The sequence below is a fragment of the Pongo pygmaeus genome, chromosome 9 (genome assembly GCF_028885625.2).
Source record: "Pongo pygmaeus isolate AG05252 chromosome 9, NHGRI_mPonPyg2-v2.0_pri, whole genome shotgun sequence".
Lineage (NCBI taxonomy): Eukaryota > Metazoa > Chordata > Mammalia > Primates > Hominidae > Pongo > Pongo pygmaeus.
The window spans coordinates 104,274,764-104,293,812 of NC_072382.2; the positions used below are offsets into that span (position 1 = coordinate 104,274,764).

Sequence of the window (19,049 nt, forward strand, 5' to 3'; positions counted from 1 at the left end):
GACACTTGCCATAAAGTGTGTCATGATTTGCTTTTTTTTTTTTGTTCACTGAGCTGATTTTGTAATCTTGGTCTGCAATTGTTTAGTAAACACAGTTAGTGCTTATTACTGAATTGAATATACTGGGAAGTGAGCCTCTGAGTTATTTTTTTCCTTGCAAAGTTTTCTTTTGAAGGCAATCTCAAAATATCTTGGTAGGATGTTATCATAAAAAGACAAATGAATCAGGAGTCAGATTACCCTTATTAACTAAGATAAACTTCAAATGTTTATTGAATTCCTACTGTTTGCCTGGCCCTGTGAATGCAATCTTGTTGGAGAATTCAGACACATACAGAAATTAATGTAGGACAAAAAGGAGGCAAGTGGGCAAATACACAGTGCAGATTGTAAAGACTAAGAAGGGCCAAAGGCAGATCACTGTTTATGAGTGTGGCCTTGAGGTTTTACGCAAGTTAAATACAGCCTGCACTGGGGCTTGCACTAGGGCTTGCTCTGGGTTTTGGAGAATGTGTAGAATTTGGATTTACAGAGGAAGGAAGAAGAAGTGTGAGTGCAAAGAGGCCATGGGAAGGAGGTAACACAGCAGAAACGAGCCGTAGGAAATCTGGCCTGACTGGAACAAAATGTGTATGTAGACAGCTATGGAAGATGGGATGGAGGGTCTCATGGACAAGAAAGCTGATTGGGAAGATGAAGAGTTATAGAGGTCATGGATGATGAAGGCCAAAATTAACATCAGAAGTGAGAGTATAGTTAGTGAGAGTCTTTTGGATTAATTTCAATATATTCTTCTTCACTTGGGCTACTTTTAGATGAACGAACACTCTTAGTTACAGCAATGTCCTCCCTCACTTGTCCTCTCCTTATCTTCTACCAATTATTAAAATTTTCTTCCCTTTCTTCCCAAATGTTAACTCCTCAATTGATAGACCTTTCTAAATCTTCCTTGTCCATATCCTAAGCAAAATTTCCATGGCATAGCTGAAGAACTTATATGATCTAAGTAGATACATACTTCCTTTGCATTTAAAGCTCATCCCAGTTATAAATCTTGTTTCAGAAATATTATTATTTACTGTTTTAATATATGTATATAGTTTAAATAGTTTAATTTGCCTCTGGAGAGATGGGATGAAGGGGAGAAAGCAGACATGATCAAGATTTGTGTTATAATGGTATTAAGTACAAGTATGCTCATTATATTGTTCTTTTGTGTTTTTTAAACTCTAAAATATTTCAGAACAAAATTAAAAAAAAAATAGAGTTACCAAAAAAAGGGAAGTCAAATGGTGCTGTCTTGTTATAATGAAAAAGCATCTCTCTGCCCTAACCTTTCACTTCTTCAAGTCCTGCTCCCCAAAGGTAACTTCTTTAAATTATTTTTATAGGTTTTTATCTTTATGTTTAACTCCACATTTGTAAATAACGTGTTTATGCTACTATTTCTCGAGTTTTCAAAGTTAAATGTTATTATTAACATCTTCCTATGGAAGAGAAGGACTTAACACTCCTTCTGCTTTCCTAATTTGGTTATAGGAATGTTTAAGCCCGTAATCAGCGTTCATACAATTATGACCATGAAAATATTAGTCACAAGAGAATCACGTAGTATACTATGATTACATATCCTTTTTTTTTTTTTTCCTTTTTTTTTTGAGACGGAGTCTCGCTCTGTCACCCAGGCTGGAGTGCAATGGCACAATCTCGGCTCACTGCGACCTTTGCCTCCCGGGTTCAAGCAATTCTTCTGCCTCAGCCTCCCATGTAGCTGGGACTACAGGCATGCACTACCATGCCTGGCTAATTTTTGTATTTTTAGTAGAGATGGGGTTTCACCATGTTGACCAGGCTGGTCTTGAACTCCTGACCTCAGGTGATCCACCCCCCTCAGCCTCCCAAAGTGCTGGGATTACAGGCATGAGCCACCATGCCTGGCCTTATATCTCCTTTCTTGTATAGCCTTTTTTTTCTCTGCAGTTGATAGTTGAATTGATTTTTACATGCTAATTCTTTACCAAATTCTTCCATAGAACTCTTAAACTCTCTCAGAATAACCGAACATGACAGAAAATCTAGCAGCAGCTTTTTTCTTTTGTATTAACATTTTTGGACAGTAAGTGGGCCTTTTTTTCATAGAAACTTCAATTTAAGGTAACTTTCCAATATAGTTTTGGTTATAATTTCTTCCCATTCATTTTCTCTTTTTCTACTCATTTATTTTCTCTTCTTTCTTTCCATATCTGTTGGACCTCCTAGATTGAGTCTTTATGCTTCTAATATATCCTATTGTCTACCAACTTAGCTTTCCAGCCCACCGATTGAGTGTTTAATTTCAGCTATGACATTTAATTTCCAAGAACTCTTTCCAGTTCTGAGTATTCTTTTACATTTTTAAGCTTTTTTTTTGCATTTCATTAGTGTTTTTGGACGTAAAATATGTCTTATTTATTTATTTAAATAAATTACTAAATAATAATACATAATTCACAACTAACTAAATAAGACATTATTAAATAAATAAGACATATTTTACATCCAAAATTATATTCTTATATTTAATTCTTATATTTATTTATTTGTTTGTTTAAATAAATGAAAGAAGGCATACTCTGTCACCCAAGCTCAAATGCGGTGGCACAGTCATGACTCACTGCAGCCTCAAACTCCTGGGTTCGAGTGATCCTCTTGCCACAGCCTCCCGAATAGCTGGGACTATAGTTGCATGCCACCACGCCCAGCTAATATTTTTATTTTTATTTTTTTGTAGGGACAGGGTCTCACTATGTTGCCCAGGCTGGTCTTGAATGCTGAGCCTCAAGCAGTCCTTCTGCCTCAGCCTTCCAAAAGTGTTGGGATTACAGGCACAAACCACTGTACCCAGTCTCTTCTTATTTTTAAAGAATGTTAATGTTAAGTATACTTTAGTTTATTTCGACACTTTCTTTTGCTCCTACAATTGTCTCTAGTTCCTCAAAGTCTCTCCTTTGGTCTCTGCTTTTCACACTGCAATATTTTCAAAAATATTTAGTGACTTTGTGTTGTGCAATCTGCTTAAGAATGAGAGGCAAGAAAGCAGACTGGAAGCTCTCATGTGTAGAGGCAGGGCTGGTGAATTGATGACCTTCACTGCAGGGAGGTGGGGCACTTCCCACACCCTTCATGTGATGTATTAGTCAGGATGAGATTTGGTTGAATGTAACACACAAACTCAAAATAACAGATGCTTAGTTAAATAAAAATTTATTTTTGCCTCACATTAAAAAAAGGTATCCAGATTTGGAAGCCTCGGGTTTGTATGACAGCTCCATATCATCAGGGGTAGGCAACATCTACCTTGCTACACCACTCTCTCAGTACAGTGCCTCATGAGTCAGGTGCCTTCTCAACCTCTAGCCATTATATCTGCATTACAGGCAGAAAGGAGGAAGGCAGAGAAAAAGTAATTTTCCAGTCCCTTTCCAGAAGCCCCACACAACATTCTGCTTACACATTTTGGCTAGAAATAAACACATGGCCATATCCAGCTGTAAGCCTGGCTGTAAGCAAGGCTACAAAATACAATGCATTGCTACCTCAAATGAAATTGGAGTCTCATTGCAGAAGAAGTGTAGAGTGGAGGTTAAGATAGGTCATTAGCAGCCCTGCCACACTGAGATTTCTCCAGTGTTGGTATCTGTAATCTCTTTTTTTTTCTGAGGCTGGTAAGTTACTCCAGAGAAAGCTCATCCAATTTCCCATCATTTAAATCTCCAAGGAACAAAGCTGTAGGAGATTCTTCTGATGTCCTCTGTCACATATCCACAGCATTAATTTAGTTGCAGAAGGGGTGGACTGGTTTGTGTAACTCACTTTGCTCTGACAAAGTGCAAAAGTAATTGTGGTTACTTTTGCACCAACCTAATACAACTTTAAGCACAGGCTGTGTGTCTTTTTGCTTTCTGCCCAGAGCATTGAGTTGCCATCAAGCCTTCCAGGTCAGCATGAGAGTACAGCCTGGAAGTGTAAAGAAGTTAACACTCTCAGGGAACATCCTCATCCAATGGGGAATGGAAACTGAAGGATGAATGTTCCAGCCTCCTGCTCACTGGAGATGTGAACAACTGGAAGCTGGTCTGCAGGCTTCTCGGAGGCCCCTGGTGGAATTGAGCTTCAATTGCCCATAGCAGAAACCTTGATAACACATAATTGTATTGGCTTTTCCTCCTTCTTTGGCTCACTCTTCTTGCTACCTCACTCTTGCTTCCTGGGACTGCGTCCTGGAAAAATAATTGCACCAATGTTTTGACTTACGCTTTGCTTTTGAAGAAACTCAACCTAAGATAAATAGGAATCTCATTGTTTAAATTCTAGCTTAGGCAGGGTGGCATGGTGGCTCAAGCCTGCAATCCCAGCACTTTGCGAGGCCGAGGCAGGAGGATCACTTGAGCCCAGGAGTTTGAGACAAGCCTGGGAAACGTAGTGGGACCCCACCTTTACAAAAGAAAATAACTGAATGTGGTGGTGTGTGTCTGTAGTCCCAGCTACTTGAAAGGCTAAGGTGGGGCATTGCTTGAGGCCAGGGGTTTGAGGCTGCAGTGAGTTGTGATTGCACCACTGTACACCAGCCTGGGTGACAGAGCAAGACCCTGTCTCAAAAATAAATAAATAAACAAAAAATAAATGAATGCATTCTAAGCTTAGGTCTTTATATCTCCTGTGCCCATTCAAAATATCAATGTAATAGCTGGAAAATACTACATGTTGTCAACAAGATAATTTTTTTAAAAGGAATAACTCTTTGAATTCTTTATTACACTTCATATTACAGTTCACTGCCTATGACTCTGTCGAATGGGGTTAAAAAATAGTATGAGATCAGTTCTCATCTCAAAGATGTATAGATGAGGTTTGAGCCAAGAGTCTATCATAGCCAGCACAACTAGCAGGTGTTCTGAGAAGATAAGACACTAATTTTCATGGCTGCATTTTCCTAAAACTTTCATATTTTTATGTTGATATGATGAATTGTTTATACATCTCTCTCACTTTTCTTAGCACAGTCCCGGAAACATAATTAATAGTAGGTAGTTAATTCTTGCTGAATAAATCAATGAATGGAATGAGAGTATATACTAGTTTCAGTTTTCTTATTTTGTAAAATAAGTTGAGAATAATGTGTTAACATACTTGAGGAAATTTTTGAGGACCTCAAATATTTATAAAATATTTCACACATTCTGAAGCAATATCTAAAGTTTATTATCAATATTATAATAATTCTGACACAGGAATTATATATCTGCAAATATATCTAAAATTTGCTATTCCTTTTTATACTTTAGATGAATTATGTGGTAATATTTTAAGAAATTAAAAGCAAATCACAAATCAGTCATTTAAAATAAAAATCTTCAATTTGAACTTATTTAATAGATTATTTTAATTTTTGAACAAGAATAAAGGTGCCAAATTAATTATCTGTGGGATTTGAAAACTTCAACAGAGAAAGAAAATAGGAGGTACTAGTGAGAAATATATTTTACAGTCTACATATTTATTGTATAATAAGCTATATTATATTCTAATAACAGCAAATATAACATTACAATGATTTTGACATCTGGACTCGCTAGACATGGTCCCATAAATCCTATAGTTCTTAACAAAAAAACCCATCCATTAGCAAACTTACGCATCTAAGCTCAGTTTAATGCAACTTAATGAGACATTGAATTTTATGCAGCAAACCCAAGTTATCTATAATGTGTGCCCTCCTGAGTACCCCAGGAAATAGAAGTAGAGAACTGAGGAACATCACATCCAACTGGCCCATTTGGGTTTGGACTCTAGGAGACAGCAAGGAGGAGGCAGGAGAGGAAGTGGTGGTTCTCTTTTGGCTGCTATCCTGGGAAGATGCCCAGTAGTCCTTAGCAAGGGTTCCACTTCTGCAGTCTGTGTTGATTCATTTTCATATGTGTAGATGTACTGTGTTTAGTACCTCATGTCTAGGGTTGCTGTAACAAAGTACTGCAAACTTGGTGGCTTACAACAAAGGAAATTTATTCCCTCACAGTTTTGGAGGATAGAAGTCCGAATTCTGCAGACGTCAGCAGGGTCACACTTGAAGGCTATTGGAGGGAATCCTTCCTTGCCTCTTCGAAGCTTCTACTGGTGGCTTACAGTCCTTGGAATTCCTTGGCTTGGAGATGTGTTACTCCAATCTCTGCCTCTGTCTTCACATGTCCTCCTCCCCTAGGTAGCTATGTCTCTCTTCTTCTTATAAGAACAACAGTCGTAATGGATTTAGGGCCCACCCTAATTCAGTGTGATCTCACCTTAACTTAACTAATTACATCTGCAAAGACCCTGGTAAGCTCACATTCATAGGTACCTGGGGTTAGAACTTCAGCATATCTTTTATGGAGGACACAATTCAACCCACAAAATATATCATCCACATTTCTTTCCAAGGGTAGAAAACAGCACCATATTTTCTGTAAAGGCAAAGGGTACTGTCTAGGTTGTTTATAACCCTTACTTCTAACCAAAATCTAGTTCTAAATTGCATGTAGAAGATATACATAGGACATTTTAAGAGACGGAGGGATGTATGAAGTCAGATAAGCAAGTAATATAACAATAAATTCTAGAAGTCAGATATGTAAGTATTGAAATGGTAAATATTGAGGTGACAAAAAGGCTTACTTTCCTTCTCTTTGATGGAATCACTAATTTAAGACGGAATGTGTAAGAACTGAATAAGCCTCTGCAAACAGTGGAATATTCCAAACATATTTTCACTGAGGACAGGCAAAATGGATACATTGATGGGAAACAATGACTTAATATTGAGAAAAGTCTAAGCGGGACACAATGTAATGAAAATGCATGCTGAACTTCCCTTCTGCGTTCTGAAAATGGATACAGCCACATTTGATTTTGGTTCAGCCGTTATCTACAGTTAAGCCATTTATTGCCTCTCGCAACTCTGGTAACTCTCTGAGCAATAAGATCAAATGCGTAATATCTTGGTCCACTGAAGAAAAGGAAGAAGTCTATAAAAAAAGAGAGATAATTTATTGAATTAGCTTATAGAATATCTCAGATGTCTTTAGTTAGAAAACCCTGCCCCTGTTCCAACATAACATTCAAATGCAAACATGCTATTTAAAAAATTTAAACACCAGGTGCAGTGGCTAATGCCTGTAATCCCAGAACTCTGGGAGGCTGAGGTGGGAGGATTGCTTGAGGCCAGGAGTTTGACACTAACCTGGTCAGCATAATAAGACCCTGTCTCCTCTATAATAAACAAACAAACAACACACTTATTAGTTTTTTTTTTTCCTACTTACGTTCTTGCTGGAAAACTGCATCAACTTTACTCTCTATTCCTGGAAAGGTATCTGATATGCTTTTGGGATAACCTGGTTCCATGAATTGTCTTTGGTTATCATATCTGGTAAAAACAAAATGTCATCCGATTTAACACCAATACAGAATATAACAAAAATAATTTTTTTAATTGTATATAATTTACAAAGTCTCCTCACATGTATTTTTTCATTCAGTTCTCACAATGCCCTGTTTACTAGGATTAAGAATGGTTAATTTCTCTACCCAAGGGTACACATTTATAAAACATATGGGTATCATTAATTCTAAAACAGGCTTGATGGCTGACACACTGTTATTACCCAAAGTAAGCTTATATTTTCAAGACTTTTACTTAATTGGTATATAGTATAACTCCCTTGTGTGTATATATAGATATATAAATGTACATACTAGGTTCCACTTGGGAACCAAATTCTGCAGGCTATCTGGATAACATTTGCTTGCATATGTCTGAATTGAACTTATAAGCGAGAATTAGCCTAAATCTTTCTTTGTATCTCACCCTAGTGCTTTGTTAAGGTTTTCTTTGTTTCATGATGCAGAATCCTCAATACTATTGCATAGACATTTTAATTTTATAAAAATGAAAAATTTCAAAAGCCATGGTAACATCAATCATCCTGTAAAAAAGAATATATTCTCAGTAAAACCTATTAGAGACTACCTAGATTGTTTTAAACCTTCAAATGCTTGAAGGTTTGTAAGCCTGGTAGAGAAACACAGATTTCAACCTATAATTGAAAAAATAGTTTACGTTACCTCCAGAATTGGTCATTTACAAAGAAGTATGTTTTACTTCTGTAGAAAACAGCTGCGTCAATTGCTTGGACACTGCTGGGGAAGCCATAGTTTGATATATTCTTGGGATAACCTTGCAGAATGTCATAGCCACTCAGAGCCCAGTATTGGTTGCCTGTCAATGATTCAGGTTAAATGTTAAATAAGACTTTTCTATTTTTACAAAATAATATATATATATACCACTTCTTGGTCTTGCACATAGATATGAAAATGGAACAAATAGTCTTTAAAAGATGAAGATGATAAAGTTAAGTTCAGGGGGGCTGTGAGAGCCTTAATGGTTCCCCAGAGCCTATAAAAAATTAAAACTTCTGAGCAAGACATTCAAGTCCCCACAATCGGATGCCTTAGTTTGTGTGACTTTTATACAGAAACCAAGTTACAGCCTTGAGGAGTCTTAGAGAATTGTATCTGGAATGAGGATGAAAGAATGCTAACGACAGTCTAGTGTGATCTCATTTTGTTGGTGAGAAAACTGAGGGCTGAAGAGCAAATAACCCACTCAGGTTCACACAGTAGTTAGTGGTCCTGATGGGGCCAACCCTAGTCTTCTGGCAAAAGCCTGGCCAGCTTAATGCTGTCATTAGCTCACCATGAACCTGGAAGGGACCACAAAGAAGTCCTGCCCCCTCCCTTCAGGCAGAACTAACATAAGATGAAAACTTTAGGAAGTTACCTTTAAATAGGAAAATGAGGTCTCTGTCAAAATCTTCATAAGCAGCCTGCATACCAGTTGGAAGGGATGGCCAGAATAGAGAAATAAAATTCATTTCGATTCTTTGTAGCTGAGGATGCCTTCTCCAGAAGTACCTAACGGAACATAAGGAAACACACACGCACACACTTATACATAACAGTCGAAGTAGGCAGTTCCTGTGACTTTTAGGCTAGTGATGGTCCTTGTAGGATTGCTAGGAGAATATAACAATTGAATGAATGCAAAGTTCCTAGCATGGTGACCAACATATGGCTAAGCTTTATAGTGATATTGTCCATCTGGCGAGTACTTCACAGCTTTCAGAGGAGGTTATGGGAGTGATCTTATTTGATTACATTTGGCATTGTCCTGCCTTGGACATTGAAAAATCTTACTTTGTAGTATCTTTCATTATTGCTCCCACTAAATGCTGTGAACATATTGATAAAAGCAACAGCACGTACCCTCAGCCTGTGATTGCACACTCACAAAATAGCCAATGGACAAATAAAAATTACGCTCAGTTTGATGATTTGCTGCACAGCTAGCTAAGCGCAGGTTCCATTTACTTGACTGATTTTGGATGGAACTGAATGGTGCTTTGGTGTTTCAGCTATGGGGTTCCCAAGCAGCTGTAGCCCATGTCTGTTTACATCACCAAAGGCATCTGAATGTTTGTGAATGTTTTCATGTTTTTTTTTTTCCTGCATGTTTTGAGTTACTCAGAAAATACTTGATTGCATAAATTCGGTATAGACATAAAAATGGTACAAATAGTCTTTAAAAGATGAAGATGATAAAGTTAAGCTCAGGGGGCTATGATAATCCTAGTGGTGCCCCAGAACCTATAAAAAATTCCAATGAGAAGCACAAGTATAGAATTCAAGGAAAAGGTGACTAACGTGTGACCTAATTTGAATCCAGTTTTAAGACATGTCAGTAAGAGGAATCAATGGAAGAAATATTTCAATTTTATACTTGTCTTTAAAGAAAAGTATTTCTCCACGGAGTGTGGTGATAGCATCAAATGTCAAACTGGGGTCACAGGGTTTGGGTGTGCTTGGTCCAGTAGGTTGGACAGGGTTGCTTGAAGGTCCTGAAAAAAAAAAAGAAAAAAAAGTCTTTTTTATGAGAATAAGTCCAGTGTGACTCTTGGGTATGTCAGAGACTTCTGAGAAAGGTGAAGGGTCTTCATGTGAAGGTAAGTGCTACCAGACTATACCATAAAGTATTAAAGTAACTGTATATTTCATCCTTTTAAAGTTTTTGTTTCTTTAATAAGAGTAATGATGGTTTTCAGGGTAAGTTCCAGGTCAAGCTGTGAAGTAAAGAAATTTGAATTCTATGCTCCTTCCTTACCTTTTAAATTCTAAACTAATTCTTCTCAGACTTCTCAGTTCCTCTTTCTGCTTTTTTTGGTCATTCAGTATCTATTGCCTCTCTCCTCACCGAAATCCACTTTCAGGAAAGAATGATATTAGTCTTTTACCCTATAGCATACATCTAAGTCAAATTTTAGCAATATTTTTTCTATAAGTATTTGAATTTTCATGTGTTTTCTCACTGCGGAATGAAAGGATATAATAATAGTTAAGATAAAAACATTGGTGAACAAAATAAGGGGGTGTTGTTGGGGTAGGCAGGAGGAAGAAATTGGGGAATAGAGGCAGTTAGGATAGGCTCAACATTTCTGAAATATCTACAATCACAAAAAAGTTCCCTGGTTGTGGCACCCTGGCATGCTTGCTTGATTTTATAGTGCTGTCCCACCAGAGATGGAAAAGGGCTTTCCCCAATTCCACTCCACTCTGTTCCACTCCATTCAATTATATTTCACTCCAATCCACTATTCCATTCCATTCCATTCCATTCCATTCCACACTTTTTTAGAGAGCAGTAAATCCCTTATTGGTTTCTTGTTTTTATTCACAGCCAACTAGGGAACAGAAGGGCAAGCATGAAGAGAGATGTAATGGTCTTATCCAGGCAATATGGCAAAAGGCCCCTATACTTATCCTTGAAATGTATCAGTGATGCCTTAAAAAAGTTTCTTTTTTCTCTCCATACTCCACTACCATTCCCCTTCTTCTTTTTGAAAAATGCCTTGCTTTGTTTATATACATTTTAAGTTTACATAGACTTATATATTGTGTAATTTAATTAATTCATTGTGCAATATACCTCATTCTGTTTCTTTTTCACAAAGTACGAAGTTTTAAAGACCCATCTGTATTGTTGCCATATGTGCATCTAGTACCATGCTTCTCACTGCCGCACATCACTTCATGGTGTGCAGCTACCACATTTTATCTGTATAGTCTTCTCCTGATAGACCCCCAGGAGCCTTCCAGCTTCCACCACCACAAACAAGACTGCAGTGAACATCTTTGGCATGATTTGTACAATTCCCCTTATGGATCTATATGAGAATTTCTTTGATAGCTACATCTAGGAGCAGGACTGCTGTAGGAAAAAGAATAGTCATGTCTTTTTAGAATATTTAAAATTGGGGCCAGGTGCAATGGCTCACACCTGTAATCCCAGCATTTTGGGAGGCTGAGGTGGGCAGATCACTCCAGGTCAGGAGTTCAAGACCAGACTGGTCATTGTGGTGAAATCACCTCTCTACTGAAAATACAAAAATTAGCCAAGTGTGGTGGTGGGCATCTGTAATCCCAGCTACTTGAGAGGCTGAGGCAGGAGAATCACTTGAACTTGGGAGACAGGTTGCAGTGAGCCAAGATCGCGTCACTGCACTCCAGCCTGGGCAACAGAGTGAGACTCCATCTCAAAAAACAAAAATTAAAATTGGAAATTTGGAAAGCCTAAAAAAAGAAGAAAAAAATCCCCACCATCCAAAGACAATAACTGGGAAGCACTGTAGTGCATTTCTTCTTAAACTTTTTTTCTTTTAGGGCAGCAATAGAGGCTCAGCCCCTCACATCTTCTTTATTAATGCTATATTACTGGGGAAATTCAGAGTTCAGTTTTATGGAAACTGCAGAAGTGCAAAGGAAGAGATATTCAGATCCTGGGAGTGTTCACCTATTCCCAGGTCCCACCATGTACTACGAATCTCTTTAGAAGACCTTACCATAGATGGCCTGAATGCCATCGATGTCATCTTGAGGGAGTGAGTAGTTGCTGGTTTCCGTGAAAGCATAGTTGGGATACATCAAGGCACCAGGGTCAGAGGAGTGAGCAAGCCCCAAAGAATGGCCAAATTCATGAGCAGCAACAATAAACAAGTTGTAATCTGAAATGCAAACATGGGTGGTAAACAGCTCAGTGTGGATCCTAGGGTGGCAGAAACATGATCTCAAGGAATGCAATCTCCAAGTCAAAACTGCTCAGGGAAATAGCCCTTCCCATGGCTGTCTTTTCCATCTTTCTTTCAGATACCTGAGAAAGTGGACATTAAGAAGCATCAAGATAGTAATCATAGATGGGGACTAGGTGAGTATGAACTTCTTATAAACTCTTAGAACCCAGAAAAGCTGCATTTATTCCAATTCTCACATCTTACAAATGTGCATCTGAGACTTGGAGAAGTGATGGCAGAGCCATCATGACTTTGGGAACCCTTCTTCTCTTGCGTTCCCACATTCACCATCTCCAGTGTCCCAGACCCTCAGCCTCATGAGTAGAGTCCCTGTGAACAAGTAATTAGAAGAAGCCAGCCGAGCAGTGGAGCAGCCTGAGATGGAGGGCTGGCTCATGTTGGCTCCCTCATCACCCACAGCTTAGAACCAGCTCTTCTCTGTTTCTGAGCTTTCTAAGATGCTCTAGGAATTCTCTACTGGAGAGAGACAAATCCTACCCTTATTGCTCTCTTTCTCCGTGTTTTAACTTCCATGAGCATAGTGCCGTTCACAACTGGAAACTTAAAACCTTCCCAGGATCTCACTTCCTATCAAATAAAGCCCAACCTCTTTTGCCTGGCCTTCAAGACCTCCTCCACTTGGCTCCAGCAGATATTTGAGTGCTTGCCTTTTAACGTGAATCCTTCAGTCCAGCCAGTCTACATGCTGCCTCACAAACACACTGATGCATTTTTGTACATGCCTACTTTTAAAAAAAGCCATAACTGTAGAATACCTACAACATACTAGGCAATCTAATGTTATGTAATCCTCATAAGATTTTTCTGAAGTTTTATTAACAATATTTTTATAGTAAAGTGACTGATGCCCATAGATTTTGAATAGCTGGTACTTGATCCTGCAACTAGTACGTGACAGATTGGGGTCAAACCCAGGTATAATGGCAAGATCCATGCTCTTACTGCAATGTTCAACTTCCTGTTGATAATTAGCCTGCTAAAATTCCACCCATGCTCTAAAAATTGTTTCTTATCATCACATCCTTTTAATTATGCATTCATGAGTGCATTTCAGAAAAATATCTTTGAATGCTTAGAATACCGTGAAAGGAACTGTGGGCAATTTGTTGTGGTTCTCTGCTCTATAGGGAGTACATAGTCTGGAAGAGGAGAGATGTGTGCAAACAACTTGAAAGCACACAGTGAGTGATGACAGAGAAGGAGACACAAAAGCTGTCAGAATTCTGCAGAGGAAGTTCTCATTTCCAGCACAAGGCAAGACAGAAGGTGGCCTTTGACATACATAGCATGGCAAGATGAGAGAGATTTTAAAAGGTGGTGCTTGGGGCATGGGAAGAGTATTTCAGGGAGAGGAAGCAATTCAAGCAAATGTGAGGAAGATGAAAAGCATAGGGTGTGACCTAGAAACAGTGAATGTACAATGTGGGTGTTAGCCCAATGTGAATGGTATACGTGAAATAGGAAGACAAGCCAAGAAAGACAAGGATGAACAAGCACCAAGAGCCTTCAATACCAAGTGGAGGTATTTGGACCTTATTTGGTGCAGAATATGTAAACATTGAAACTTTTAAGCATGAGAGTGATGTGATCCAAGATGGGCTTCCAAAAACAAACCCTGCTGCAATGGTAGGAAAAATTAGAGGGAGCACAGACTGGAGATGGAGAGTCCAGTTAGGAATCTAGATCATTCGTTCAGGTAAGATGTAATGATTATCTGAACTGGTGAGGAGGGCAATAGGGAATGGAGAGGAGCTGAGGGTTATTACCTATCTTTGGCTACACACAGCTCCTAGCATATGGACTTAGGTAGAATAAACCCTCGTAACATACCCATGTTGAGAAAATGGCAGGAGAAACAGGTGCCAAGCAAAGGTAAAAGGTGCCTTTCTGATTATTTTCTAAAAGTGCTCTCTGGCATATTGTTACCCCATATTTTGTGAAGTACCACATGGTCTAGGTATATCTGTCCTCAGCCTCATTTCTTCCCTTCAAGCAGCCCAGTCCTTCTTAATAGGAGCCTTCTCCTGAAAGGAGTGGCTTGCTGCACAGAAGCATACCACTGACAAAGAGCTCCAAGAAGATGAGCTAACTAGACGAGAGGGAAGGTGGCTGCTCTTTTCTGAATAGACTAATTTATAAATGAATTTCCAAAAAATGGAAAAATAGGCTCTTTTCAAACATCACTAAATTTGGGAATATTAAAATAAAAATATATCCTAAAGCAGTATCTGTAAAGAACCAGATAGTAAATATTTTAGGCTTTGTGAGCCAAATGATCTACATCGCAATTACTCAGCTTGCCATTGTAGACTGAAAGCAGCCATTTATGATATAGAAACAAATAAATGTGGCCCTGTTTCAATAAAACTTTATTTATACAGACAGGGGTCAGGCGGGATTTGCCCACAGTCTGTAGTTTTCTGATCTCTGATCTAAAAAGTAAGGTCAGTAATTGGATTCAGCGTGTCTTTTTCTTTCTTTTTTTATTTTTTTAAACCCAAATTGACTTAGTATTGTGAGGTAGCAAAAATTTCAAATGATCACTTTTCGTGAGTTTGAAATATTATGTTACCTTTACTATGTGTGTGTATGTGTGTGTGTGTATTCTAATCTGTAAAAAGTTAATTCAGAAGCTGTGTGTGGACATAATCTTGATTAACTTACTTGCGGAGGTTTTGGTCCATGTTTCTTCGGCATCAAAATGAACATCTCCTCCAATACCTTGGCCTGGCTGAAAGGCATGAGCAAGGATTCCATTGGGTCCATCAAATGGAGAATTGTCACCGTGATCTGAAATAAGAACATTTGTATTAGATCCTTGCCAAGTTTCAGGTTAGCCAAAGAAAGCAAAACTGAGCATGACTGCTTTGCACCTACCTCTTTGGTAAAAAGCAATGTTGATATCTGCCTCTCCCTGTGAGATCCTGGTGAAGGTAAGAGGTGATGCCTTACTCCAGACTTCAAAGGCTTTCTCAATAGCTGTTTTTACATCATCCTCTGACAGCTGTGGGGTATAGTTTCGAATCCTTCGAAATGAGAGGATGTATGAAGAGTTAAATATTATTTAGAACTGTAGTCCATCAACGGATGAATTGTTCTGTTTTGAAGTGAGTTGCATCACGGTGTGCTACCACTGGAGAGGATAAGGAGGGAGTGCAGGTCTCAGGGTGGAGGACAGATGTGGGTTCTGAACAAGTTAATACATGTCTTTAAACCTCAGTTTCCTATTAGTAAAATGAGGATACTAATATAGTATCCCTCTCATAGGGTTGCTGTGGGGATTAAATACATATAAAGCATTTAGTTCATTACTTGTCAAATAGTAATAATATTCCACAAATATTAGATATTATTATTATTATTAAGATGTATGAAAGGAGGGACTTGACTCTCTCCAGCAATGATTAAGCCTTTGTTGGGTCCTAAAGTAAGTGCTTAGAGAGACAGCCTAACATTGCCGTAGTCCTCTTTAGATTGTTGGAGAAGGAAGGCTAAAATGGGAAGCCTTGGAGTGGAAAGAACCCAAGGTATCTCAACATTTTCATTCTCATATTCATTCACTACTCACACTCTACAAAAGCAGGGATATTTATCTACTTGTTCCTAGTGTGTCCCAAGAACAGTGTCTGTCATATAAGAGCCCAGTCCATACTGGATGAATGAGTGTATCCTGAAACCTTAGAGATATCACCTGTAGGTCAAGTTAGTGCGTTCCCACTTGGGGTTTCCTGGGGTTAACATAAATTCACCACTGTCAGGCACTCCACAGCGAGGCTTTTTCATCATGTCCAGAGTTTCCTCATTTGGCTTCCCCGTCACATTCAACCCAAAAAATCGCTGCATTTCTTTAAGCTTTTCAACAATCACATTAGTGCCATTTTTCCTTGTAGACTGATACTGGTTGCTTGGTAATTGGTAGAACTTTTCCAGGTAGTCCTGGACAAAGACAAGCACATAGGGGTCTTGCTGTGAAAGGACCTCCAGTTCTCTGGTCATTTTGCAACCCTTTCTAAGTTACTACAGAGGTCTGATAACTTGAGAGCCACAGGAACGATAACACAAATTAATTTGTAGGTTGGCTTTGAGAGAACAATGCTTTTTAGAAAGAACAGTTCCTCCACTCAGTGCTCAAGTTAATGGTTATGCATAAAAAAAGGTGTCTCATAAGGGATGAGGGTCACATCACACAGGCAAAGTGCTACTCTACAGTCAGGAGACTGTCTTCTTGTTTTTATAAAAAAATTAGAACTAACATTAATTGACTTCTCTTGAGGTATTTGTTGCATCAATGCAGTTCCTCTTTTTTATCCTCTTCACTACTGTAGAAAAGGCTTAATTATTCTCATGAACAAATGGAAGCACAGAGAATTAAGGAATTTTCCAAGTGATGATTCAGATTTTAACTCACCATGTTACCTGTCAAATGAGAACTGATAATTTCAAAATAATTCCAAATATCTTTTAGAGGAACAGCAATATCATCGATATTAGCATTTTATTCACCAAAGTAACTCTTTGGAAGTGTTAAATTAAGTTTAGTCAAAATCCAAAGAGTTTAGCCTAAAAATTACCTATTTTAAGTTTGGCTTAAAAGTTTCTTCATACATAGTGAAATGTAACCTAACTAGACCCCATGCTGCCTGTGAACACCTGGCACCTTGTCAGTGTCTTAGTCCATTTTCTGTTGCTATAACGGAATATCTGAAGCTGGGTAACTTATACATAAAAGGGGCTTATTTTCTCTCACAATTTTGGAGGCTGGGAAGTCCAAGATCAGGTGGCTGCATCTGGTTGGCTTCTGAGATGGCCTTGTGCTGTGTCATAACATGGCAGAGAAACGAAAGGGGAGCAAGCATGTGTGAAAAGGGGCAAAACACAAAGGGCAGCCCCTCTTTATAATACCCATTCTATTCATTACTCATCCAGTTCTGCAAGAGCCAGAACCCACTCCAGCAAAAATTAACCCAGTCACACAACAGTGTCATTAATCTTTCTTAATGACCTAAGTACCTCTTAAAGGACCCACTGTCACATGGGCTACTAAATCTTTAACACATAAATTCAAGGGACACCCTCTAACCACAGCAGTAGGTGACACTGACCAGATCACACGCTTTGGAATCAGACAGGCTTGGGTTCAAATCTTAACTCTGCCATGAATTAACTGTGAGCACTTGGACACATTATTTATCTGATTTAAGATATTTTTGTCTCTGAAATGAAAATAATAATGCTCCAATAAGGTTCTTGTGAGGATTAAATGAGATATTTGTGAAATGTGTAGCAGCTGCCTTGCATAGAATAAGCACTCAATGGACCTTACATTAACCCGGGGGTTACAATTAAGAGATGACCTCTTAATAATAACAATGCTTTCTCCAAACTATAATGCTAAGAAAACTGTGCATGAGAGATTTGTGACAGAATTCCCTTGTGTTTCTTAAAAATTTGGCTTCACTTTCAGACTGTGAAACAATGGAAAAAAACTATTGGTTCTGCTTTTATAATGCTTCCAAGAGTTTATAAACAGTCCACAATCTGATGCTGGGAAATATGATTTTACTATGTACTGATTTCTAGTTCATTGTAATCTACCATCCTCACATTATTTTCTATATCTGGAATACTTGGCAGCAAAGAAAATGCCTGTATGGAAGCACCAGACATATAGTAACTTGACTGCAGATATCCTGCAAGGAAAAACCTTAGGTAAATGAGAAAGAAAATGATATCATTTTATAAATAAAACCATTTCTTCTACAAAAGTTTCCCAACCAGGGGTAACTCTACAGCAGTATTTTCCAAGCCTTTAAAGAATTCAGCTTGTTTTCATGTCCAGCTTTTAAAAGGCTTCGTGCTTACCAGCTGGGAACCCTCCAAATCACTAAAAGGAGGTGTTCAACCTCAAACTAATCACCCAAATAATTTCTTTCAGGCTGTTTTAATTAACAAGAGAAAACAATGCACACTATTTCCTAATAATCAGCAGATCAACCATCACTTAACTGATAGTTCATTTACCTGAACAATTTTTGTATTTTTCTCTTTAGAAGATACAGGAAAGGCCTTGGAAATCTGCACATGGAGTAAGAGCAGAAATGGAAGCGTCTTCAGGGAGAACATGATCTTCTCTTCAAACTCTACCCCTCCTGGCTTTCTTTCTGTCCTTCTGGGTAGGGCCCTTCCCTGGCGAGCACCCTGAGGTTCACAGCATCATGTGCCACTCACAGCTCTCTTGTAGTCCTCTTTAAAGCCATGCCTTAAACAATTGCTGCATCAGGAATATGAAGCAACATAGGTTAATTACACCCTGACAGTTTTGCAATTTTATAATGTGATTTAGTACCCCCAAATGGGGGAGTCTTTCAACAGTCTTTCAAAACTCCAACTTTCTACTCTTTGCTTTTGGATGTTTTAGTTATTTCCTTTTACAAAATTGGTCGAGGAAAAGGAACAAGGGAATAATCCTGAAGTTATGTGGATACATTTTCTGACTATGTGAGATGTTGAGGTTGAATTAACTTATGCAGGGGAATATTTTGAGGTTTGTGGTAGATATTTTGGGACCAAGGAGCCCAGCTAGAGAATCTCTGTATTTATCCTCCCTCACTGTATGTGGAGAGAATGAGTGACTGTTATTACAAAGCAGGCTTCGTATGGGGCCTAGAGAGCTGCTTCTGGAGGATGTGGTTTGGCATCAATGTATTAGAAAATCCCTAGTCTATAAGCTAGACTTTCCATGGAAAAGATAAAGAGAACAATACTGATGATGATAATAATGAACATTTGCTAAAAAATTATGATTGCCCAGACATTTGTACTGTGTTCCAT

General features: G+C 38.4%; 1 protein-coding gene across 2 annotated transcripts; it reads right to left on the reverse strand.

The window, feature by feature from the left end:
* Positions 1 to 5,392: 5,392 nt before the first annotated feature.
* Positions 5,393 to 18,648, reverse strand: MMP8 (matrix metallopeptidase 8). Of its 2 annotated transcripts, XM_054441485.2 has the most exons (11): positions 18,240 to 18,491; positions 16,966 to 17,032; positions 15,910 to 16,154; positions 15,096 to 15,244; positions 14,883 to 15,008; positions 11,970 to 12,131; positions 9,854 to 9,971; positions 8,855 to 8,988; positions 8,137 to 8,290; positions 7,335 to 7,438; positions 5,393 to 7,037 (listed from the first exon to the last, which is right to left on the reverse strand). In XM_054441485.2, the coding sequence occupies exons 1-11, from the start codon at positions 18,299 to 18,301 to the stop codon at positions 6,934 to 6,936; spliced, it is 1,425 nt and encodes a 474-aa protein (XP_054297460.1). In that variant the 5' UTR covers positions 18,302 to 18,491; the 3' UTR covers positions 5,393 to 6,933. The 2 variants fall into 2 exon arrangements, with proteins under 2 accessions (XP_054297460.1, XP_054297461.1); XM_054441486.2 differs by lacking the exon at positions 16,966 to 17,032 and having other exon boundaries at positions 18,240 to 18,648.
* Between the last annotated feature and the right edge of the window lie 401 nt (positions 18,649 to 19,049).